Here is a 26,872-nt window from a genome sequence, read left to right as displayed (position 1 = left end):
ATTGATAGCCCTGCTATTGAGTTGAGTTGAGCTTGTAAGGAGTGCTATGAATTGCTCTCCCGGTCAAGTGTGGTAAAGTTTTTAGGAGAGCTGACAGGAAAGCATAAAATAATTAGGAGAGCTGTTAATAGCACTGCTATGGGTTCTGGGTCTCTCTTATTAAACGTAAGTCAGTTTGTACCAAATTTCCTTCACACAAGGTGTATTGCGTAACATTAGATACAGCGCCGGATGTTAATCCTCTCTTTTGTTATGTTATGCGCATTGTATTGTGGAAGGAATTTAAGTACAAATTGACTTCAGACAGAGAGACACAGGATCCATGTATTGAATTAGAAATTGAGGATAGGTAAATGGCGAGTTAAAAATGGGCGAAAAATTCACCTTTTTTAACTCGTCTAGTTACTACTCCCGAAGTTGAGGTTAACTTTTACACATGTATTTAATTGCTCGCCTTTAAACTCATGTCATGTCGTTGTCAAGCAACAAGGACACTAATAATAGTGTGTTCATTATGCAATGGAAGTGGCAGACCACAGAAATAGCCTGTTTGGGATTATAGATTGTCCATGAAGTAAGATGCAATTGCCATCCCACCAACCAACCAAACAAACTCCCACACCGTACACGCAAACATAGAAACTAATACACATCACTTGCTACATGACAGGGAAGAAAGGAACTTTTACATTTTAAGAGCGTACATAGCGTAAAATGGGAAGTGGGGTTCTGATCAAGCCTTGAAATAAGCAGACTGGAACCAGGAGCAATTTGTTTTGAACATTGCTCCTGGTTCACTGGGATTTTACAAGAACCAGGAGCAAATATTTCTGAAGAAACAGGAGCAATTTTCAAATATTAATTTTTTTTCTGCATATACAATACAGCATACCAGCATGACTGCATCAAGTGCAAAACTGTAACCAGGAGCAATTTATTTTAGAAAATTGCTCCTGGTTCATGTGAATTTTACAAGGACCAGGAGCAATTGGTGGCTTTACGAGAGCAAATTTGCTCCCCGCGCCTGCTTATTTCAAGGCTTGGTTCTGATTTGATAATCAAAAATCGTTTTACAGTCATAATAACAGATCAGTTATCAGATTGGTCGATTACACATCAAAGCATTGGACGGGACAAAGCAGCACTCATGAAGGGAACGCAAAGCCCCTACATATGTTGCTCATTAACAGGGCACTCATATCGATCAAAGCAAGAAATTGTCATTCTTTTCGGAAAACCAGTATATTGTAACTGTCCCTCTGCAAGCATTTTGGTTGAGATATCCGATTGAAGCAAAATTGAAGACAATGGACTGTAGACAAGTCAACAAAAACAATGGTAGTCAACAATACTAATATTGGCAATATCAAGTAATAAGAAAATCAAGGAAGGGCCTATCCTTGTAAAATATCAAAGAAGTAATGTAGACACATTTTGATTGGAGTTTCCAATTTTATTGTTTTAAACTAAGTATGAAGGTTCACAGGAAAAATGTCCAGACTTTAAGGATGTTATGTTGCTACCCTTTATTTCTTCTAATTAACATCACCTTGCATGTTATTGTTAATTCAATCATAGGACCTTTTGGTGCAATATATTGGACAAAGAAGAAAGTTGGAAGACCATTAAGTTATTGTTTTTCAATAAATGTTCGATATTGGACATTTCTTTGTTTGATTTTGAGGAAGTATGTTATGTAGGGTATTATTATATCATTATGTTGCCTATAAATTGGGTTTGATTTCAAAATCCTGAGATTTCGGGTTAAAACTTGTAGTACATGTAATTGCCCCACTTGTTTCAGGTGTTGATGTATAGTTATGCTTCTGCTGTGTCCAAAGGCAGGGATTTGAAAAAGTGGATTTCTTCAGAGTATATTATTTCATCAACAAAAGTTTTGAGCAGGTTATTAAAAATCAAGACCAAATTCAAAAATTCATCCAAATTTGATGATTAGGCCTATATAATAGATGCCATGGCACGTTGCCACATTATTTTGATCATAATGTTCCCTACCTAATCTCCAATTCTAGATCAGTGATATTTAGTTTCATAGTTTAGTTTCTTTGGTAAAATGCCATAAAATAAGATTTCAGTTCAAATAATTCAATTTCTCTTTATAAAACCCTAAATCTGTACATATGTAAAATGATTGTAATCAACTAATCACCACTTGTCACTGTGATGAATGAATAGTAAGTAGACCAAAAGGCTATGATCATGAATGAGGGTAGTGTTATAAAGTCAAGCTTTGTCAAAAGTAGGGATAACTGACTCTCACTGCTAGCACCAAACATTTCTATAGACTCTTGTGTTCAAGCATATCTGGTGCCTAAAGCTTTCAAGCATGGTATCTTGCTCTCACTTTGTGTTCTTTATGACAGATATTACAGTACTTTTGCAGTTAGTTATGTAGCCCAAATGCAATTGAAAATGAAAGTTGTTAATGTTATACTTTTCTGATTATAACTTTCAGCAACCCAAAATACTGGATCCAGCCATTCGAAACAGTTTAACATTACTACATGTAGCACTCCGGTCATGTGGCAATAACTTTTCATTTCTAAGGATGACTGCGAGACTAATGAACACAAAACATGTCAGAATAATTTCCCCTTGCAGTGATATTTAGAACTTAGATGCAAGATAAGAACAAAAAGAAACAAAAACTAAAACCCCAAACTATTAGGTAATTGTCCCCAGTAAATTTCAAAATATTTCAAGATCATATCTTGCTCAAAAGTTTCTAAACATTGGTCACTTTGGTAATTCCCCAAGAGCATGCAAGAAAACATCTTTGTTTCTATAAAATGGTGGAAAAATTGAACTTGAAAATGCCCTTTGGTGTATAAATAATATCTTTGTTATCAGTTGTGGGTTGTATTGTTAGCGTTGACATTCTTTTCATATTATGAAACCATTAATTGTCCTTAATACTAATAGCTTTATTTGCGTTAGATTTGATGTCATTTGTGGCATACCACAGCCCGCTGATTTCCTCTGTACCTCGACAGTTTACAGGGTTTGATGCACTCATATCCAGGGGTGAAGTTTGGCCTACAGTTTCCTTTCGGAAATAATAGTCTAATTTCGAAACTAGGCTATGGGTCGTAAACACAGCAAATAATGATGTTAAAGAGAGGAGCTTTGAACATGAAGTATACACATCATGTATACAATGGAAATGAAGTACATTGTACAATGTTTGTACTTTGTACATAATGCGTACAGGTGTATACATGTAGAACTAGAAGGAAGAGTACAGATATACAGAATTACCCTTGGACATCTTCCATCATTATAAAGGCAGCTTTTTACTAGCACCCATCATAGAAGTAGGACATTTAGATGAATCCGACGAGCCAAGTGATGGTCAGGATTAAGTCAGCCATAGCTGGGAGCCATCGCGCCAAACTAGCTTAGTTCGTTTGGATCACTATCGCGAGCGCATCAGAGCGTGTAGCACTTGCGCTGTATCACGGGAGCGGTAAACACTGCACGCCTATCCTATTATACTGGCGTTGTGTGAAATTAATGGATGCCCGCCAGTGAGGTGTAGGAATGTGGCTCGTTGGATTTTGTGTATACATACATGTACATGATGTAAGAGCTAACACATGCATCCACATTCACACACACAAGCAACATCAATCCATGTATTTGACAGTCTGTAAAAATACATGCTACTTCATTTATAATGCTACTTCAGAACAGGGTCTTGTGTTGAAAATAACACTATTTTGGATGGATGAAACCCTCACTTGTATATAGATGCACTTCAACTTCTTGCATGTTGGTCAACCAAATTGTCAATTAAATAACTTCCTAGCGGAAATGCTAGTAGTGTCCATAATAACAACGCCAGTCCAGCCTGTTTTCTCCTGGGTTTTCATGATCAGTCTGCCCAGGAAATGATTAAAGTGGCAACACTCATCAAATGGGGAATATAACTGGCAACAATTTTACAGATGAGATTTTACATGTAAAATATCTCTTGTTTGCTGATCATTTGAAAAGAGAGTTTGTGCAGAAATATCTGAAGGAAAGGAGAGTTTACAAATGATTGCGAAGGATATAGATGTAATATAGCGGGCGTTAGATTCAGAGAGGGAGTTCTTGATATGATATCGAATTTCATTTATTAAGAAATTTTGATTATTGTTATTAATTTTTGGAGGTTTTTGGTTGAGTTTGTAGTTCTAAAGGAGGATGGATACATAGATTTGTAGGCCATCATTAGCCAATCACAAGTCAAGGAAAGACGAACTTATCATAATTTGTAGCTTAATAATTTCTTAACTGCAAGTACTACCAGACCATACCAGACAGACCAGAAATGAAGGCCCACAAATGTTTGGAGGCCAAGGACTTTCAAGTTAAAGTCCTAGTGGAAATTAATAGCCATGTAACATCTGCATAGTAAATCACTGAGCTATTAAGTTTGATGATTACTGAGACCAGATTGTTTACTAATTGTCTATTTCAATATCACACATGATTTATTATGATAATGAAATATTTCAAGATGAAATATGGAATTTAAGAAATGCAGCTGAAAATAACAAAATGGCACATACTCATGTGATGGGCAATAGGCCTATATTGTGTGAACTCTATGGTTTAGTATGGGCCTAATTTTTGTCCAGAATTGAGATTTAAAAAGTAGAAAAGTGGAAAAAATATTGTATTGCCCTGGGGCGTTGCATTTTTCCAAAAGGGAGGCATTTATTGAAGGTGAATTGTCAGTGAAAAAAATACAATTTTCGTGGTAAATACATCAAAATTACACCCGTAAGTGCATCATCAAGCAAGAATCTGGTGAAATTGTACCATAATTAGGCAATGGAATGGATGGAAGTGTGAGTCATAGCCTTAGGTTTTGTCCATGGAAAGAAATTTTGGAATCTAAGTTTGAGCCAACAATTCATTACCCAATATTACATTTACAAAGTGCAATATATGAAATTTAAATATTTTCAGATATTTGAAAGTGGACAAGAGTCGTGTTGATTAGAGAATTCCAGTATTTCAATAATGCAAACGCTTGACTAAGAATAGAAATTATAACGTCCATTCAATTTACACTATTAATTGAAATTATACTACAAATTGACAAGTTAATGCCTTATGTTAACAACCCCTTTCATACCCCCTTCCCCCATGTTTCTCACCTGTAAAGATAGCAAGCAGAAACAAGAGAGTTGAGCCATGGGCGTCCCGATTTGCCCTGTCTGACCCATTTCCTATTGTAAGCTTAAACATAAAGTCAAGGTGTTTACAGCCCACAATAGGTAGCTTTCCGAATAGATTTATCCTATGCTTAGACAATGTCCTCGATTTATCAAAATGTAATCTTCTACGCACTGACATCAGATCCAATCATCAAGTTTTAAAAAAATATCTGGAAAAGTTTTGGTTACAGAATTTGGCAATCTCATGACCATATTTATTTGAAATAAATTGCCTGAGAAGAGCATGCAAATATGAGTCCAAACATGCATAGTATTGGTCTTGTCATGATTCTTGTGATCAGTCTGGTGAAAGTTTTGTAAGAATTATGTGGATTTATCTAGACTACTGTATCAATGGTGCAAATTGAGCGGGATTGAAACGGACAAGTCACATCCACAAACTTGATGAGTTGATGAGAGATAGTCTGGTCACTCAGCACCCCGCTGTATTGCGGACATGTAGCCTACATCCCTACCTGCTGTCCAGCTGTATTGCCTACATGTACATCCCTACCTGCTGTCCCTGCCCACACATATGATACTCTATGGTCAGGCCATAATTACATTCCAATCAAAATATAATTTCATACATGTGTATCTATCATAACATATTAAAGGTCAGTTATGGAGAAGATTAAATTCTATTTTGATACACAATATTCTGTGGTAGGATATCGGTATCAATGGAAACTTTGTATAGTAAAATGAAGACTGAAGTTGCAGAAAATGGGGGATAAAATAACACAGGTGATGACAGCAACTGTGGGATGAATATTAACAGAACACTTCTGTTGGAGATACACTGATTCTAAATTTCTTCTAGAAATGAAGAGCTTATTTCCAAACTGTGTTAAGTTCACAACCAAAAGTTTCTCATTTTCTCATTGTGTGATACAATCACAATTTATACTTTGACAAGTTTGACATTAGCAACAATGAGTTGTACCATCAACAAGCCATTATTTACCACAACAATGCTGGTTAACAATATGCAGACTATTGTTCTCATTTGGGAATCAAAGGCCTCACACAGTATTGTTACTGTGCGTCCATCCACTGTTTGCTTGGTAATGGCGCATCCAACTGAAATTATAATACCTATAGCATCACAACCCATAGCAATATCCCACAGGTAAATCAGAAACTTGTGTTTGTGGACTTATCATGGTTTGGAAATAAGCTCTTCAAATATAAATAAAACGGCATATATATTTTATATATAAACTTTTGTTTCACAGTGTCCCTGTTTGTAATCCTCAGAGTGCCCATAAGTATAATCTTCCATCTGCCCAGATGAAGCTGAAGTCAAAGATAATTAAACATCTTCTTTTTTCTTTGTTTCTTTTTTGTTTTTTACAGAGAACCTACCTTTTCGCATTCCTATTAAGTTCGAGGTTATATATAAAGCCACATCAGCTATTACATGATGTTTGCCAGGTAAGATATATATATTTTCATTTATGTCTAAAATTATTTGAGCCTAAATATATTATAAAAATCTGCTGATTCTAAAATGTAATTACATATAATAAAAATAAAATGTTGTACTCTATCAACAAGCCAGGAATAGAAATAAGGGAACATTAACATTCAATAGCATGTTATGGGTGATAGATGGGGTCCATTTACAGTAACCCAACACCACCTCAAAAACAATGTGATTCAAATTTCAACAATGAAGTTCTTCCTGGTTGGTCTCCCAACCTGTTGACAAGTTATTTCAAAATAAAATTTCATTTCTGTTATTTAGAAAAAACATTTACATGAACAAACATTTTCACCTTGAAATTGTCCAAATAAATTTTGATTTTGATATTGCACTAAATCTAATTTGTATAACTGTTGACAAATGCTCAGTTGTTCTTCTCACAAATAACATATTTGAAATATTCACAAATTAGCACAATCAAAATTGCATTAATTTTTATAGATGGACTATTGTGATATATTGGCCAAAATATTTACCAACTTTTACAAAAATACTTTGTGCATTGTCAAAACAAAATAGTTTATTTGGAATGCTCTTTCACTGTAGGCCTTTTAATAGTAACAGGAACTTGGAAATATTCAATATAATTGCATGTAGATCTGTTTTATTCCGTTTTATATTTCAAACAAGGTTTCATCACGTTCATTCCATGTAATCAAAATGTTGGGCATGCTCAAATTGATCAACTTCAAATTTATTTCACTCTCTTTACGTAATACTTGTAGTATTTCAACGGAAAACCGTGCTTTCGTCCATTTAAGGAAATTTTTATTTTTAGAGTCATCACTAATGATCATTACAATAAAAAAGAAAAGTTATTATTTCTAAATATACATTTGTATAACTATATTTCCCCATTCTTCATGTTTATTAAAAACCCTCACACAATATTTGAATTTGAACCTGAATAGAGTTCCCTTTCATGATTATCCTATATAAAATCATGTAATTTATACTTGTCACGGTGAGCGTCTATTTCCTCATTCACCCCCTTTGTGTACTGAAGTCCTGGACTAACATAATAACATTACATATTGTTTCATTTTTGCATCATATAGGTGTGCATTAGGCAACAGAAACTAACCAGTCCTGACATGGACAGGGAAAGGCTGAAGAAATTCTGCCCCAATCTTTTACAATTACTCAGGTAAGTGGGTGTTAATTTCAAATACTGTAATTATTTGGCTATATTACCTCCTAGGTAAGGGTAGGTGTATACCATTTGACATGTATGTAATAAAATTTACTCAAAACAAATACTAGTACATGAGACCTTTGAGGGGGCATTAGATGAGGTATCGCATGTTAGTGGTTAGGTGATGCCTGATACATTGAAATCATGAGTTGGCAACAAAGTGGAAAAATATTGTTGCAAATTATAATTACTTCTCTGCCCTTGCATTTTGATTGTATCAGTGCACCTTGTCACATAATACACCCTGTACCTGGACATTTTGGGCACTATTTCAGTGTCAAGGTGCTTAAAAAGTTTACATTGTGGAAATCATGCACCACCAACAAAAGCCTACTTTGAAGCTTACATCTTACACATTACAGTATTATCCAGGTCATCATACAGTGATTTTTCGCATAGTGCAAGGACCAAATACCTTTATGCTTATTCATACATGCACTTCAACAAAATTGTGTAAAAAGAAAGTCTTTGATCGGAAAAACCAACATGGCTGGCTGTGATAACACAAAATGAGCAGCGATCTGTAGCAATACGTGACTGTTCCCATGCTGATCAACAATACGACAAGGAAGTCTAATAAATACTGAAATATTGATAGTAGAATGCCTATAGAAACACGCTGGTAATCCCAGAGTAGAGAAACAAAAAGTTTAACAGACTGTGACAGACAATTAGAAAACAAGAACGGCAATGAAATATGTATGCATAGGGACTTTGAATGTATGGAGTCTGGCAACTTTGCAAATCAACTGCCGTATTGGATAATTTCCCGTGAATGATGTGGATGATTGCGACAGTTTCTACCTGGGAGTTATAATGTTTAATTCATCATGTTGAATTGGGACAATGATATTCAGTAGACAATAAATAATTGACATAAATTTGACGATAATTGACATAATTTGATTATGCGAGTTCAATTTGGATCATCCATCATGGCTTGGTACCAGATTGTGGCACAGTGTTTGGGAATGTTTTAAACAAGAACTGATTTGTGTAGTGAAAAAATAATTGTGATACTTTGTGTTTGTCTGAATTGATCTAGTTCGCGAAGCAATAAAATGGAGAGGTTTCTGCTTAGAAGTTTTAGGTGGTTGTGTAAATATGATGATGAAAATTCAGGGAGCATAAGATGTAACAAACTTTTGCTATCCTAGAATTACTTATATAGAGTCACGAATGTAGTTCCAGATTCTGTGTCAATGTTTCATGTAACTTATATGATTAATTTCAATTGACTGTTTTCAATGTTTATGTCCTTTATCTTCAGTGAGTGGACAGAAACGTTTCCGTACGACTTCAGAGACGAGCGCATGATGAGACATCTCAGAGACATCACACAGAAATGCATCGCAGTTGATGCAAGTCAACGCAAAGTTGTTGGGCAACTTATGCAGGCATTGATCAAGAGGGTAAGACTCGAGTGATTTAAAATAAGCCTAATTTGTAAATAGAATTGTAAGATTTAACTACTTTATTGAGGATTCATCTGGACTCAGAAGCTGAGCTAAGATGCTCCAACACAATTCAAATTGTGTGGACAACATAGAGAAGTGATGCCAGAATTTGAGAAATGGCCAGTGAAAGGTCCAAAGTGACCTACCAGCAGAGTCAACCCTCAATCTGCTTGATGAAGGTCTACTGTTATTAAAGTCGGTCATAATACTAGAGTCAGGAAGAGACAACCCTAACAGACAATACTAGATAGGACACTGCACTTCCTTTGATCCCAGCCTATGAGATACAGCCTGAATATGGTGCTATTATGTTCTGTCAATTAACTGATCATTGAAAAATGATGAAAAAAGTGAACCAAGAAAGTGCTACATGCCACTGTGAGGTGGAACTTCCAAAATGAGATAAATGGGTGATGATAGTTTGTCATCCATACATGTTACCGCATTGGGCTATTCCAGTTGAAATCCATACAACCCCTATGGAAGACATGACCGTAATCTTCCATACAGGGAGTGTGAATTTCAAATGGGCTACCTGAATGGATGATCCCAATCCTCTACACTGGTATCTCTCCTACATGTGCTGGATCCGTGGTGCGTTTTATTCACATGTGTATATATATATGTCTTTTATACTTTTACTTTGTGCAATATATTTATCCATCTTTTATCTAATTTTGTTATTTGATATTGTAACCAGTGTATGAAGCCAAATAAATAAATAAATAAATAAATGACTCCATTTGAAATCTGCACCCCCTGTGTGGATGATTAAGGTCATGTGTTCCATAGGGTGTATGGATTTCAACTGGAATAGTCCAGTGGAAGTAGGTTATGTAAAATTGACCTGTCAGTCCAAGTTTCCAGTCCATGACATTTTAGATCAGAACCCTGTGACAGTAAATAAGCCAATTTTCTGGTTGATTTCATTCTTAAAGCATTTGCTGTAAGTTATACTTATTGGTACTTAAGTACTGTAAGTCAAGCTTAAATATTGCAAGTCAATCTAAAGCGATTAGGAAGTTGGAATCTAGTAGTTTTTGTTTTAATTGCCTGACCTCAAACCTCAAAGTAACTTTTCTTAACTTGTGTGGCCACTACTCATTGAGGTGCAATGTTTGAAAATTGGAGTATAAAGTGCAATTGAATACACATTGTTTAAAATGTTGCATCACAATTTTACACTCCACTTCGAAAGTTATATCGCAGTAGGCAAATTGCGGAGTGTAGATTGGGATGCCAACAGTACCGCTTAATTCCAGGTCTGCCTGACCTTGTCTGTTAGTGCAAATCACCAGAATCTATTTAATTTTTCCATGTGGATGAATTTTAACAAACCTATCATGTTTACTCATTGTAAATAGGTTTATATTTTGGGATATGCAGTTGTTAAGGACACACAGGAAGCTATGTATGTTTACATTTCAAGTTAAAGAGACCACTCCCTCTCTCCAATATTGAATAGAAGAAACCCCCACTATTCTTTGCTTTGCTTATATTTATAGTGTAGACCTGGAGACGATATCTTACCCTTCCCAGAATCCTTTGTAACATGATACATCACCACATTTCATCAAATGACACTCACATTACATCTGTACAGGTTCTCTTTTTTTCATTTTGAGAATAGACTGGCTAAATATGGGTCAATAGTCCAGAAATTAAAATACTTTGCAGTAAAATATAATTTTTGTTATTTCTTCTTTTTTGATTCCTCCAGTTGGCAACATTAGAGAAATATGAAGATGTTTTGGCAAGAGTCAACACAGCAGCTGCGGAGAGAATGCATGCGTTACGAGCTAACCCAGCATCCTTCCAAACCAACATCATTGATGTGTGCCCATCACCGTATGTCTTAGCACAACAACTCACACATATAGAACTGGTAGGTGGCTATGTGACATGTGACATGTGACATATGTCTAAATATAAATATACATGCCTCCGTTGTAGTGGGAAGCGATTATACTGACAAATGAGCTTGATCATCTTTTGGATGTTTTTATAGAACAAGCCATGGGATTGGTCAAATCTCAGATGCTCATTGCAATGGACTGAAGTATAATGTCAGCTATGGGAAAGAGTGGGATGGGATGCCATATTGGCATCAAACAGAATAAGATCTGTTGCCAAGCTAGCCTAGCAGCTGATCACATATTTAGAACTTGGCAAATCTATGTGTTAACCCCATGAGAACTACTTGCCGATTGGCTAAAAAGAGGTTTCATTATCAAATGGACCAATCAGCAACATTGTTAGAATAATTTCACCATGCAAACAAATTGGGGTGAATTATTGGCAAAGCTCCATTCTGATTGGTGATTAAAGTGAAGATATCATGTAATCAACCAATCAGAGGCAATGTTAGATCGGCAGGTAGTGCTCAGGGGGTTAATTAGTTTGAAGGAATAAGGACGAAGATGGGACAAGTAGGTCAGCAGTTAACATGATTTAATTGGCTTGGTTTACATAACAAAACCAGTTGCCAAATTGATAAAGAATATTGCCAATTCAGGAAGAGGAAATTTGATGAAGCTTTGATTAGGGACAGAATATGGACAATTCAGGGCATACTGCAGTTAGCGATGTAATATTTGTTTTGTTTATGTTAATCTGCCTGGTTCGCTTGTGTGTTTGTTTGTTTTCTTTTTCAACCAGTGAAAATGTTTCTTTGTCCTTTCCAAAACTAGCCAAGTAAAATTCAAGGCAATGAAAATCGAAGATTGTTATAAACTACAGTAAAATGCCAACAAATGTGTTTGTTTTTTTATCAAATTTTATATACTGTTTGATGTTTTCTTGTGATTTATTTTGTAACAATTTCTTTTACTTTCGTTTTTACTTCTACAGGAAAGGTTAACAAATATTGGTCCAGAGGAGTTTGTTCAGTCTTTTATGAAGGAAGGTACAGATGATGCACAGGTTAGTATAGTCATCCATGTTGAAAATGAACTGAAAATCAACAAAAATCCCCTGAGTACCCCGTTTACATGCAATTCTCATTAGGAGTACATGTATACAAGCTACTGCATAATTACTGTATACATTTTCCGTCGCATGAAAATATTGACTGCAAATTGCAGCAGTACATTCACATACCAAATTGATTTCCAAACCAAGTGATCTAGAAGCCTCAACATACTGTCAGGTCAAAGGTCAATGTTTTAGAGTGCATCCCAGGGCATTGTACTTTTTACATGCAAATTATGCTGTGGGTTATATGGATCTGCCTGTCTAGTATGTAACAATGACTGTGTGTTTGTCTTAGAGAGTATACCCATCAATATGCATTTGTCAGTATTTATAAATAGAAAGATTTTTTGCCTTCCCTAATCCTACTCAAGACATCATTTTAACCTTTATATCGCTGTACTTTCCTTAAAATGCAAGAGTAGTAAAGTAGCAAATTAAGATGATAGTAACGTATGTTACATTGCTATATTTGTACCTTGAATGGGACCTTTTTAGTTATGCAGAGATTGCCTAAAATATTGTTTTTACCTAAACATATTATTGATATGCAAAGTTGGGTCTTTATAATCAGACTACCCTTCTTCCTTCAGTATTAGTAGTTAGTAGGCAAAAGCCATGAGCTAATTTTATGCTTGTCAACTCAGTAGTACACATCCATGACTTCATATTCAGGAACCTGCACATTTAGTAGATTTATAAACCAAGCGAAATAAAAATTGCAATAATTTAAATTACTCTTAGCACTGAGCAAAAACTAGAATTTAATATGCGCTTGTTGATAATTAGGTCAAAGGTGATGGGCCGCAATTGGAATTATTTCTTTCATGTGTATTTCTGGTTGGTTGTTTACCAAAACTGAGATCAAACAGTAGGTGCCCAGTACTGCATTGGATATTCCTGTGACAGTCCATATATTTGCAATGCTACTGACTTTATTACTTTATTTGTACAATGAAGTAATCATACTTCCAATAGAAAGTGACATTAACGGATGACATTGGCTAGTGCAAAGTAAAAGTAATAATCCTACTCAACGTCATTGTATGCAATCGTCACAAAACCTAAACTAAATGAACAATGAAGGGACTCGGAGAAGATATCTTACATATCATATCCCATAATGCATTTTACCCATTTCAATTTCCTGCACTGGTTTGCTCAGATTTATGGTGTAGACCTAGAGACGATATCTCACCCTTCCCAGAAGTGCAACATGGGTCTATAGTGACAAATGTACCTCAATGAACAGAACACATCCAGATCTTGCAAAATATGTTTATTTCTTGAATATGGACTCATGTTTAGCCAGTCTTTCTCAAAATGAAAACAAAAGGAAGCTGTACAAAGTAATGGGAGTGTTATTTGATGAAATGAAGTGATTTATTATGTTGCAAAGGATTCTGGGAAGGGTATGTTATCTTCTCTGGAAGTGCCTGACATCCAAACTAGAGTTGCAAATGGAACCGATCAAGTTCGCTACATTGCAATACCATACATGGGGAAAATAAGATTGGTCAATTTCATATTATATACACCATCTGTGATGTCATACAATCATTGAGTACAGCTGCATCCTATCGTAACTTGTTACAGTTGTGTTTATTCTGTAAGCTTACCTATCACAGGTGGTATGAGATTGCCTAATAATATATTGGATTTACCTTCATATTATTGTTTGTCTTCTCTGCACAGGTTCGGTTCCAAGACCTAAAAAGAACGAAAAATCTGGAGGCCTATGTAGAGTGGTTCAACAGACTTAGCTACTTAGTAGCAACAGAAGTGTGCATGCATATCAAGAGAAAACACAGGGCAAGGCTGATAGAGTATTTCATTGATGTCGCCAGGGAATGCTTCAATATCGGCAACTTCAACTCACTAATGGCTATCATGTGTAAGTTTGTTGTATGCATACAATTTTGTTAGTTGCTCTTGTAACGATAGACGATAAAAGTTGAGTTAATTGTAAATGGGTTGTTAGAACAATTGCTGCTTCACCAAAGATTATTGTATAGTAGATGCATGGATGTGAATGGGGAGGGGGCAAGATCCCTGTCTCAAAATTAGAGAATAAAGGTATTGGTTTTAGTTTTGAGTGCATCTATCGTCTCATGAGACAGGCGACATCATTATTTTAAGTAAAACAACGAGGTAAGGCTAAGTTGTTTTACGCTAAAAATAATGATGTCGCCGTGTTATATGAGACGATAGATACGACAGCTGCTAAAAACAATACCTTTATTCTCATTCTTAAACACTTCAATTCAAATAGAAATATCATAAGTATATCACAAATTTTAATCAAATCAAATCCTACATTTTATAAGGAATTACCTAGGGCTTAAAATCGATCAGTCCCGTTGTTGCTATGCGCCTCCCGATTGGTTCAAATAGCGAGCACGCGTATCGCGTCGATGCACACACGCTGACCCGTGTGATATCGTGTCATATCACACGGGTAAGAACCAATGAGATTGCAGGAACGTACTCAAGTGTTTAAGAATAAATATTAGAATGCATTGGAAAATTCCATAAAGCAGCTATTGTAGTCCTGATTCTTAACCTTAACCTGATACTACGGAAGGTGTTTTGATCATGTATTACACAGCCGAGTGTAGAAAATACCATAGTACAGTATCATAGCTGATTGTGTTCAATTAAAATTTTCATGAAGCAGCTATTACCTTAGTGATCGTCTAACTATATTAAATGTGCATTGATCACATCTAATTGGCCTACTACGTGACTTAATCCATAATATCAGTAGATTCATACAGGAGCCATTGCAATAGCAATTAGGTCATTAGTGATATAACATGCAAGGTGTATTGATCAGGTATCATGTACTATGTGACAAAGCGTATAAATCAAGAGGCACTATGGAACCACGATGGCCTCATCCCAATGGCATAGTTCAATAACCTTAATTAAACAATCATAGTGCAAATTTAACCTCAAGTTGCAGAGTATGAGTTTTTGTACCCACATTTTCAAAGATCATTCAATGAATGTACAAATGCATTGGGGTTAAAAAAACTGTACTCTGATAGATGATCATGTTGTGGATCTTAGTGAGACTTGCCAAAAATATCCACACAGCCAGTTTGGTTAAATGGCAATCATGTTATAGTTCCTGAGACTAAGTTATTTTGAAGGTCACCATAGTCATATAGCATGGCCATCACGATTAAATCGTACCTAAAGTAATAACACGTGTAACATAAAATGCTGCAATCATTTTGTCATTATTTCATTCACTGTCCTTGTGAATGTGAAAATTTAGCATTGGTAATTTGTGCATTCAAATTTTTTTCTTCCTGAAGAGCACTTTGTCAAAATATTAGGAGATTTATTTTCATAATCCTCTTCATATTTTAAGATTATTTCATATGTTCAATTTGTGTTTATGTACTTTGATATTTCAGCTGGTCTTAACCTGAGTCCAGTAGCAAGGTTAAAGAAGACATGGGGCAAGATTAACACAGACAAATTTGATGTTTTAGAGGTAAGTAAATAAGGCTAATTTAAGACTGAATTTAACAAGAACAGAGATGACAATTTTTAGGAGTAGGGCCTACTTGTCAGAAATTTCTTTTATACATTGGATTTTGCTGTTAATGCCTATGTAGGCTTAGACATAAAAAAGATGGTTTTATTATCAAGAAAAAGTTATACTGTGTCCCATCTCAAGTTGAGAGTAACGCCATGTTGGATTTTGTAGTGGCAAACTCATATCAGTGCATTTACGTGGTTGCGTCGCCTGCATATGGACAAATCACCCTTCTACGTGTGTGTATGTGCCATGCGGGATTAGGTGGTTAGCGCACACGATTTGAATCTGCCACTACGAAATCCAGCATGGCGTTACTCTCAACTTGAGACGAGACAGACTATAGTAGTCAAAATATGGATCACATGTTACAGTAGTCTAGGTCTTGAAGAATAGCGATTTGATTCAAGTAAAACTTTTAAATAACACGTAAGGATAGTTTCTATTATATTATTTTGAAATAGCTTTTCAGTTCACAAAAGCTTTTCGTGTAATATAACATTTTTGCCATATTATGATATAAATATTAATTGTCTGCTTTTCTGATTTCTTTACCATAGCACCAAATGGACCCTACATCCAACTTCACAACATATAGACAGTCACTGAAGGCGGCGATGCATAGGGCGCTCTCCGCACAAGAAGGCGCATGTGACAAAATTGTCATCCCATTCTTTAGTCTCCTGGTCAAGGACTTTTACTTCTTAAATGAAGGTTGCTCAAATAGGATGCCAAATGGCTACATCAACTTCCAGAAATTCTGGCAATTTGCGAAACAAGTAACGGAGTTCATCCAATGGAAACAAGTAGATTGTCCGTACCCCAGGGATAGACAAGCACTCAACTACCTATTAACAGCACCTGTCTTCTCAGAAAATTGTAAGTTTGTTTCTGTAACTAATCAGCCCTTACAAATACACACTTGGGTCCCTGAAGGGACTAGGCACAAAAGCAAATTGCACAAGCCAAGCTAAAAAACTATTATGAGTGTTGACCTGTATGATGAAAGAAAAAAAAAGAAACAGAATTGCAGAAAAAAAAGGTCACTCCCAACAAATCAAGTGAACAATTTCGCTGTTGCCCTTTGCGTCATGGGAACTTGGCGCTTTTTTGATTTTGTAAATTGTCTGAGTATCTGAGTATAAAGTTATATTGTCTCATCTGGACCTCTTGGAAGAGCAGTACTTTTGTATTGAAAGAGAAACCCTATCACAAGCTTGTAGACCATAATAATCATAAGTATGAGTCACATTTATAAATCTGCAATTGGTCCAGATATGTTAAAATGTAGAGGCCCTATCATTGAACCTTGTGGCACCCTACATAAAATGTTTGAGAGTATACTTGCACTTGCAGAGTCAGTCTTCTCAATATGTTCATTTCAGTATGCATGCAGTAATATCTGTGCAGTGTGCATCCACCACTAGTTTCAAATCATATCACCCTTGTTGATTTAGACAATTCAGACAAACATTACTGTAATGAAAGTGCCAATTATAATTATTTCAAATGTATTTTTCTTCTCTTTTTTTCAGCATTGTACTTAGCATCATACGAGAGTGAAAACCCAGAAACACAATTCGAAAGGGACCAATACAAAACACTCAAGTAAGTACACACATTCAGTTTATTTGCAGGAATGAGCAAGTATTAAATGTCATATCTTTGGCCATTTTTTGCATTTTAGGAATAGTATAATATGAGAAAACATTCTTATTATTATTAATATTGGGTTTGAGTTTGATATGGGAATATACCACATGAGCCATGAAAACACTGCCCAACCCTTTTCTTTCCTCATTTTTGTGAGTTTGACAATTTTAGGGTTTTCAATCAAACTCCTTGAGTCCCTTAATATGGGCCTGTGTTTTAATAATATCATCCAATAGAGCATTTACAAAATTAAGCTAAAACAAATCTCTAAGAAACAATGACATTTGTTGACACCTTGAAAATGGATGCTCTGTATTGGGTGTAAAGCTTAATAATTGCCAAGAAAATTCTCTGGAGTGCTTATAACATACATAATATACAAGTTAATAATCATGATTGATTGGTAACATTTTCTTCAATATTCTCTTGTTCTTGCAGGATGCAGTGTTCAGCCAGTCAAAAATGAGACTGTTCATTTTGAAGTGGATTTGTAGTTACAACTCGTGTAATTTTATGAAACGGGATCATGTGTGCAATCTTAGGGATCAAACAAACTGCGAAAACTGCGCAAGTTATGTTGAAGCAAAGTGCTGTGAAAAAGGACACTGCCAAAATGACAACAAAACTGCTGTAGTAGAACAAGTTATTGATAGAAAGAAAAGAAAGAGTTCCATCGAGATGATGATGATGATTCTCTGTGGACACAAGATTGGAATGGAACCATGAAACCAGATTGCTAGTTCTGCAATTATGTTTAACTTGGAGACATTACCACCAACCAATATCATGACTTCCAATTTGATGTGAGGTTTTAAATCAAGGTTAATAAAACCAACTGCTGTGTACATTGGTTGAAGCTGTAACTCTGTGTTTTCACTTGTGACTGAAATTAAGAGGCTGCTGTTCTACCAGACCATCTTTCGGCAACTTCGTTTATGGATCGGCTCACAAAATGGCGACTGAATAAAGCATATTTATTCCATGACAAATGATATATAGATCTAAACATTTGTAAAGAAATGTCAGCCTGCTGACCGATGTATACGACAATATTGCCATTCTTTCTTAAGATAATTGTCATGCAGCTTAAAATGACAGGAATTATTTAATGGAAATTTTATTGCCATGTTATAATGTATTCAATTACATTTTTTCTATTCTATCATTTTTATCAGATTTTAAAGCAATGAGTCTAGTTTAGCAGCTTCCGATACAGGCAATACTCTCAACTAGGTTAGATAACAATATGGTGGCCATCAAACCGGGTATCAAGCACATACACTTCATGACAATGGCATAAGTTTATGTGTGGCGTAATGTCAGCCTTGTGACTAATCTATTTGTTGATATTGCCTGATATGTCTGCTGAAAGTTTATCTATTTGTACTTTTAAGTTAGATAATTTTAATGAGAGATAATGTCACCTAAATTCCCAATTTTGTCACTATCTTAAAGGGCCAAATAAAAACAATGTTTTGTCTCAGAGCTTATTGAAAGTTGAAAATATAATGCAGTACAAATTTTTATTTTATTCTTTTGTTGTTGATATAAGCCAAATTTTGGATTTTTAATTAGAAATTATATTGTGCTTCTCAGCACTAGTTCTTTAAAAATTGGTGGAAACAAGATATATTTCATGGATAAAAAATATATATTGGTTGTAGTAGAACTTTTAGCTTTAAGACAAGCAATTTGTTTTTATTTGGCCCAATCAAAACATTTAAAGTACAATATTTTATGCAGCAACAGATTGCTGCACTTTTCAGAACAAATTAATATACATTCATATTTGATTATTGATAGTATTAATATTGGTTTCATTTGCAATTATTAAATTTCAATTAAATTTCAATTTCAATTTGCTGAATGGGGAGGGAAATGGGAATCTGAGTTATTTTTGCCAAAGATGTGTAGATATATGAATATTGTATTGTAAATCAAAAGAATTACCTGCCATTTTCTGAATATTAAATGTGAAAATTATGAAATAAAATCCTATCGGAAAATTTTGAGCATGATAAATCCATGTATTTGATAACTATTTTCTTGATTGAAAGAAAAAAAGTAATTGAAAAAATATATATATATAAAATATCATTTAAATACCGTCATTATTTGATTGACGAGTTAACAATTACATGGATTTATTGTCTATTTGAAATGGGCTGGCTATTCCAGGTGAAATCCCTACACCCCCTGTGGAAAATGTGACCTTAGTCTTCCACACAGGGAGTGTGAATTTCAAAAGGAGTCTTCCATTCAGGTTGACACCATTTGAAATTCATACTCCCTGTATGAAGAATAAAGTCATGCCTTCCACAGGGGGTGTATGGATTTCAATTGGAATAGCCCTATACTCTGGGTCTAAATGGCTTTAAAAAAGTATGGAGTAAAAAAGCAGAGTTTAGATCATGGGATTTTTTAATTGATATTTGTGCATTTTATTGAAGCCACAACTTTCAGTCATGGTTACATCTCATGTAGTGGATTAACTTCATACTTAAGGCGGACAAGAACTTTGTGGCATTTGAATCTGAACCTTGTCGGAAAGGGCCTTTTCCCACCCAAATTTTTATATCAATCTATGTTTGTACTATCGTCATAAAGAGAATTTTATTTTGTGTAGTAAGCCTTCATGATGACTTGGTGGTAGGATTCTGTCATTTATTTCATTTTCTATTTTTTACTCCTTGGATCAGGGTAAAAACCTAGCGTTGTCCACTCTTAAGTGCCATTTTATCATACATTTGAAACAGAATGAAATGTGGTTTTATTACTTCTCTTACTCGAAAGGTTTTAGTGTCCCCTCTGATGACCCTAGCTAGCTTCTTTTTAACTTGTGAAAACAGACATAGCATTTGCATGTAATCATAGATATCATAAAACTGCTCACACATGCACAATCACCCCAACAGTCACATAAACATCTCCTTTTGTAGACGCTATCAAAATCAAGTGCAGAGTTTCTATGAGTGTCTAACCATGGAGTTTCACACACGTAACATTCTAACCATGGATTTTTACACATTCACATACATGCGACTAATTGTTGAGGTATTTGTATCGCAAAATTGGAAGTGTTATACCCCCATAGTTCAAAGACACTGTGGAGCTCCTCAGTTGCGATAAGGCTCCACAGTTGGTATGTTTCTTTTACACACCTCCACTGTTTGAATGCGGTTGCAAACACACCCCACCCACCACATACACACTGTCTTCAGTTTTTGTCTTTCTGAATAACAAATTCTTTAAATAACATTATCATGTCATCATCATATCAACCTATTTTTGACCTCAGTAATAAGTAACATTCTTCAGTAATTGTTATAAATTAGTATAAAAAGAAAACAAGTTATTATACTAGTTTGGACCAAATAATTCATCCATAAACAGTTATATTGGGCACAACTTGAAGACCTTTTTAAGATTAGCAACATCATAATTCATAACAAAATATACACCGTTAGGATTAGAAAAAATAGGAAGCCCATTGGTTAATGGTCCAAAAGTGGTCAGGTTTCCAATTGAATCAGTTTCTTAGGTGGAATATAATTTTCATTTATTATGTGTTTATCAATAAAACAGTAAAGTTTTTGCCATTAATTTACAAGTTTAATAGATGAATTAGTGCCCCAGTTGGACAGTTGTGTGTTATACGCATTGAAGACTGATTCATGTACCTAGTATTAAACCTGTCACTAGTTATTCCCTTTTTTCTGCTTTATTTAGTAGTTGTACTGTACAGAGGAGTTTTATTTTTCAATTACCACTCAAAAATGACTTTGTTGTTATTGTTATTATTATTATTATTATTGTTATTCAGAGAAATATGTATATTTGGACATAATGCCTAAAAAGGCTTGTTTTATGTGTTGTATCTGCATGCAAGTGTTTGTTATTTCATCAATGTTATGTATTGAACAGTATAAAACACTCATTAAGTAGTGATACATCTAAAATATTGGCTTGGTGGCAGACAATGGCCTGAAGTTACAATGTTGAAAATATGTCGGTCTTAAAATAACAGATGAGGTGTTGGGTCAATTTCCTGAAAATCAAATTGACCTTTATTGTAAATCCCGTAAGCCTCTGTGAGTACACCTGATAACATGTCATTTATGTCACGCCGATGCGCACATTGTTTATCGAACATCGTTACCGCGCATTCTAAATCGGTGTGACATCATATGTTGAGTTCTCAGGTGCACTCGCAAAGGTTTATGGGATTTACCGAAAAGGTGAATTGGTCCTTGGCCAGATAATTTAAGTTGCATCTCTGATATAACCTCTATGGCTTGGGAGACCTGTGTCATTGGGGATATTTTATTAAAAGAAATGAATAGTATGTGCTTGATAGGCTAATTTTGACAGCTGGTCATTAGTCCCTAAAATGGACAGTCAGTGTCTTTTTTAGTATTATGTTTTATCATAGACTTTGTCATTATATTTCATCTTGGCGTATGTTAAATAATTAGCATTCGCTTAAAGATGCCATATCAAGATGTGCAATGCAAAATAGCTGCCATAACCTGTTGAGGTCATTGATTAGCCAAGATGAAAAAAAGGTGGTTTTTGGTGACTTTAAATTTGAACAGGCATAACTTTTGGTCATTGTTGCATGAAGGTAATTAGCATTATTAGTTAAGACCCACCCAAACCATAATTAGACAAATTTGTCACAGTTTAGTTGTCATTGATGACACTGCTTCAACTTAGGCCCAATTCATACTTTTTTATTCAACATCAAATATTTGATATATTGCAACAAGTATTTGTTATTCACTCGGTTTCAATTCATTTTTATCTTCTAAGGAATGTATTTGATGTCAAATATCAATTCACATCAACAAACATTAGTTAGAAGATAAAATAACTGGAAATTTGAAAAGAAATACTTGTGGCATTTAATCTTTTAAATTGAATAAACAGGGCCTTAGTTGCCTTGCATTGGATTCCAACAAGGTCACTGTAACCACCCATTCTCTCTCAAATGAGTCAATTTTATGGGCCACTGAATAGAATATACAAATGACTGATGTGTAGACAAAAGAATGGGATGCAATTTTCATTTTGTTTGTTATTGTTTATTTCTCATGCTGTCACTTTGTTGGTAGATGTCAATATCATATCAAAGGTCAAAGACAACCAGTTATTTTTGTCTCTAGTAGAGGTGGAGGGTTGTATCCCTTATTGTATCAGCATTTTTTTGATTCAGGGTATTATAAAGGAATACTAGAGTATAAAATGTCAGCTCCCATGTATTTATTGTATCACTTTTCAATAAACAGTACATGTGTCAATAACTTACATAACTGTTTCAAATTTACAAACAAAATGATTTTCTACAGTAAATGATTATACTGGTAAAGATGAAAACAAGTTTGTATACATTATAGTTCAAGTATGTTAATTGTGGAGTAGAGAGTCACAGAACTGAAATGTGAACTGATTTATATATGACAAATTGAATTCTGCACAATTGTCATGGATTTGGTATGATACATGTTGAATGGGAAAAGATTACAGAGTTGTGACACTTTCAGTTGCATACTGTATTTAATTGCCAGTTTAAACCACTGTGTAAAGATCTTAAATAATAGGAACTCCTGGGAAAGTTACATTGACTTACAAGTACATGTACTGGATCACTGATTTCAATGTGATGGGTTTTGTGAAATTTATGACATCGGTGATTAGTGGATGGTATTAAGGGTTTGGAGGGCGTAATCCATAAATAATGGTTTTCAATATGGAATCAAGCTTGACCTTGATGCGGCATTATGTAAGCGCCACAATTTTTTATGTCCTATTGAAAAGCGTTATCTGTGGATCAGGCACTCCCTGAGAGCTGTAATAATACCACCAACTAATCACATAGGTTATCAATTTCTCATGGCATAAGCCAGGGGGGGGGGCAGGTGTAAGATGTGTATAACACATTCAGCTCAATGTATGTTCAATACTGCTTACAGCAATACAAGGTGAAGTCACTAAAAGTATATCAAGGATTTAGAACCACAACTGGATAATAATTAGTTCAGTGAGAAATGTAAGTTTAATCTAGAAAATCTGAAATACTAGCAAAATTTTTGATCTTCCAATACTTAACAAGTTCATTTTGCAATGTAGGACATAGATACTTTATCCAAATACAAAATGGACTTGTCCAAGTACACAATTGACTTTACTGATAACCCACCCTTCAGGTGGACATAGTCAGCTCTGATTTAAGCCCTTGATCACCTAATCCAAACCATGCAAGCCAATGTTTTAGATGTATGTGAACAATAGTGAATGTCATTAATTGTAATTGTACTGGGAAAACTGTCTGATGTAATTGCACTTGCTTATGTTATTGTGTTGTACATGTTGTAAATAAAAAATAAAACATCAAAATGAGATTTAAAACTATCAAAAATGATTTCATTTGCTTCATATTTTGTGCTAGTTTAAGTGATAATATAATATCCCTGGCCATCATGTGCAAGGATACATATCCTGGATGTGTGTGATCCATCTCAGGCTGGTGTGATCTTGTGCTATTTGAATTCCAATTATGATTTTCTTGGGGGACCAACTTGATATTTTTTTTTCAATATTAAACGGGCAAGAATTTGATGCAACTGTAGAAATATCAAAATTTCACTTGCCGGTCAAAATCATATGATGTAATAGATAGTTTTGAAAAAAATAGAATGCTTCTCAGATTGAATCCACAATATCAGTTTGTCAAGGGTTGTAGCTACGCTGATGCTGGCCAAATTTTTCTTTCATCATAAAATGACCCAAAAAAACATCACATTTTAGGGGGTGATACCCCTGTGGCTATTTCCTGATCATCTGATCATCAGGTTTTACTTTCAGAAAGGCTTTTATGATTTTTCTAAAGGGGTGAATTCTGTTGCAAGCAACTCAGGGGTGGGTGGTGTGAGATTGCTTGGTGTAAATTGGTTAAATCTGCTTCTCCTTATTTGAGGGAGACTGGGAAAACAATAAATTAAATCTACAACAAAAAATCATTTCAATGCAAAGTACAATTTATTTACTAAATATAGCAACATGGGAAATCATTTGACAACAGCATAATATGATTATTGCATGAGTTCCAATTTATAAATACATACAGACCTACATGTATGTATACTACCATAAAGATTTGCCTAATGGACTCCCTTGAAATAACTGGAATTTTAGACACAAACTAAAAGTACCTATCCGTAAAAATCCCACCAGCAAATAAGGGCACAGATCCTTAATTCTTGTTGGGATTACGGTATTGTGATTTCCCACATGCTGACAAAACACAGATTACTATAAATCATCCCTTTGTTACAATAACTATAGAGGGCATCACATTTTTACAAACCACATCCATTTTTGCAATGGTCTCTACTATCGGTCCTCATGAATATGCATGAATTCACAGCATATAGAGCACAGGGACTTTGGCTGTTGGTGAACAGTCTGTATTAGCCTGTGGTACTAGCACTCACATGAGGCACTTGACAGGCTCTAGGCCTATACGGATGGTTCACAATAACCTGGCATTAATCAGTATTTGGAAATCACAATACAAAATTATACATTTTTTTATAGAATATCTAATTCAGAAAATCCACTTCCAACACTCATTTTATCTTATCGTAATATTGTTATGATATTTGCAGAAAGCCAAGTGGCCATTCCTTTGTTTTTCTTTTATACTGAATAACAAGGATCAGATTCAGAGGGCAGCATATCAATTATTGAAAATTGTATTCAGTATGATAAGTGAGCTACAGAGGGCAGCATACAGGATTATTATTAATAATGTCTGATCCATGTTCTAAGTTAAGAGAATTCATGTGCCATTTGAGACATTTTATACATGTACTATGATCAGCTCATAATAGGTACGCATAAATTATTTGTTTTTTGTTACTGCACGAGTCAATAAAATCTCAAATCACATAATAATAGATAAAAATAATAATAGAGGTTATCCGTGTTCTATACGCTGCATATCCTATCAGCGACTGCTATATAATATATGTCAATCCGACTACGCCATTTCTGCTACACTTAAGTAAGGGGTACTACACCCCTGGCCAATTTTGTGCCTATTTTTGCATTTTTCTCAAAAAATTATAGCACATTGGTGACTAGTAAGATATGTATATTATAGGGGCAAGGACTACAACTACTGTACTGAAAATTCAGCAACTCAAAGCAAGTAATTATTGATTTATTGATCAAATATTGGTTTTCCCTCATTTTTAACTGTAACTCCACAACTATTTTTTGTGTTGAAATAAAATTTCTAGTGCAGTAGTTGTAGTCCTTGCCCTATAATATGCATATCTTACTTGTCCCCAATGGGCTATAATTTTGAGAAAAATGCAAAAATAGGCACAAAATTGGGCAGGGGTGTAGTACCCCCTAAACAATTAATATTTTAGTTCCTCTTCAACCTGACCGTAAGATACATTAATTTAAGCATTTTATTTAATCAACTGTTGCTACCCAAACTTGTATTATCCATCACTTTCTTCAACATACATCGAGTCACTGTGCATGTATAAAATCTGACCCTGCCCTGCCCATAACCCTAACCCCTAAACTGGACCCAAATCATAACCTTAACTGTAGCCCTAACCCTATCCTTAGGCTTAGGCCGGCTAATTTTCATCACTGAAGCCAAGCTCTACTCCTAGGGCCTATAGGCTACAATAAGCCATGTATTTTTCCTCATTTGCTCATGCAATTAGTTTGTCTTTATGTTTGTTTGCATATATTTAGAGATATTGACATGGCCGAGGAAAATGATCAAATCTTCTATGAAAATCTGCAATATAGAATTAATCAACACAGTCTTATCAAGAATGTCCTCAACAAAGATTGCAAAATCCACTGGGAAATTGGAGGGGACAATGTTGGGGTGAGTGTACACAGAGCTTCTTACAATATGGCTTCCAATAGAAAGGGAAAGTGTGACCTCCCATATGACATTTCTCATCGTTGTCATCAGAGGCTCTGTGCAGGCGGTGATGGAAGCGATATCGCCAATTTTGAGGTCGCCATTGGATTAACACATAATCATGAAATCTTCACAAACAATTCTAAATTTGTTATGTGGTGTCAAAGCAAAATTATCTTATAGTCAAGCAGCAAACTAAATTCCGTGGCCTTTTTTTTGAAGACAATGTGCCACCTATCCTAACATAGTAACATGTTGTTTGGGTCCCAAGTAACATATTTATACATGTTTACAAAAATCCAGATGCAGCAGATGGCGGCCATCTTGTTTTTCAAAATGGCGGCCATTTTTTCAATAATTTTCCAATATAT

The 26,872-nt window shown here is 35.0% G+C and overlaps 1 protein-coding gene across 7 annotated transcripts in view; it reads left to right on the top strand.

The window, feature by feature from the left end:
* Positions 1–23,913, top strand: part of LOC140159000 (ras-GEF domain-containing family member 1B-like) — a 289,431-nt gene extending 265,518 nt beyond the window's left edge. For all 7 annotated transcript variants that reach the window (XM_072182301.1, XM_072182303.1, XM_072182306.1 and 4 more), the window contains 10 exons: positions 6,591–6,668; positions 7,779–7,867; positions 9,186–9,327; positions 11,093–11,257; positions 12,223–12,294; positions 14,038–14,236; positions 15,768–15,847; positions 16,453–16,771; positions 17,428–17,500; positions 17,984–23,913. In XM_072182301.1, coding sequence (XP_072038402.1) covers positions 6,591–6,668; positions 7,779–7,867; positions 9,186–9,327; positions 11,093–11,257; positions 12,223–12,294; positions 14,038–14,236; positions 15,768–15,847; positions 16,453–16,771; positions 17,428–17,500; positions 17,984–18,011 — 1,245 coding nt within the window. In that variant the 3' untranslated portion in view covers positions 18,012–23,913. The remainder of the gene's footprint in view (positions 1–6,590; positions 6,669–7,778; positions 7,868–9,185; positions 9,328–11,092; positions 11,258–12,222; positions 12,295–14,037; positions 14,237–15,767; positions 15,848–16,452; positions 16,772–17,427; positions 17,501–17,983) is intronic.
* The last annotated feature ends 2,959 nt before the right edge of the window (positions 23,914–26,872 follow it).

This window comes from Amphiura filiformis, chromosome 8 (assembly GCF_039555335.1).
Source record: "Amphiura filiformis chromosome 8, Afil_fr2py, whole genome shotgun sequence".
Classification (NCBI taxonomy): domain Eukaryota; kingdom Metazoa; phylum Echinodermata; class Ophiuroidea; order Amphilepidida; family Amphiuridae; genus Amphiura; species Amphiura filiformis.
The sequence above is the reverse complement of the archived record's forward strand: the minus strand, read 5'-3'. Positions and strand labels throughout refer to the sequence as shown.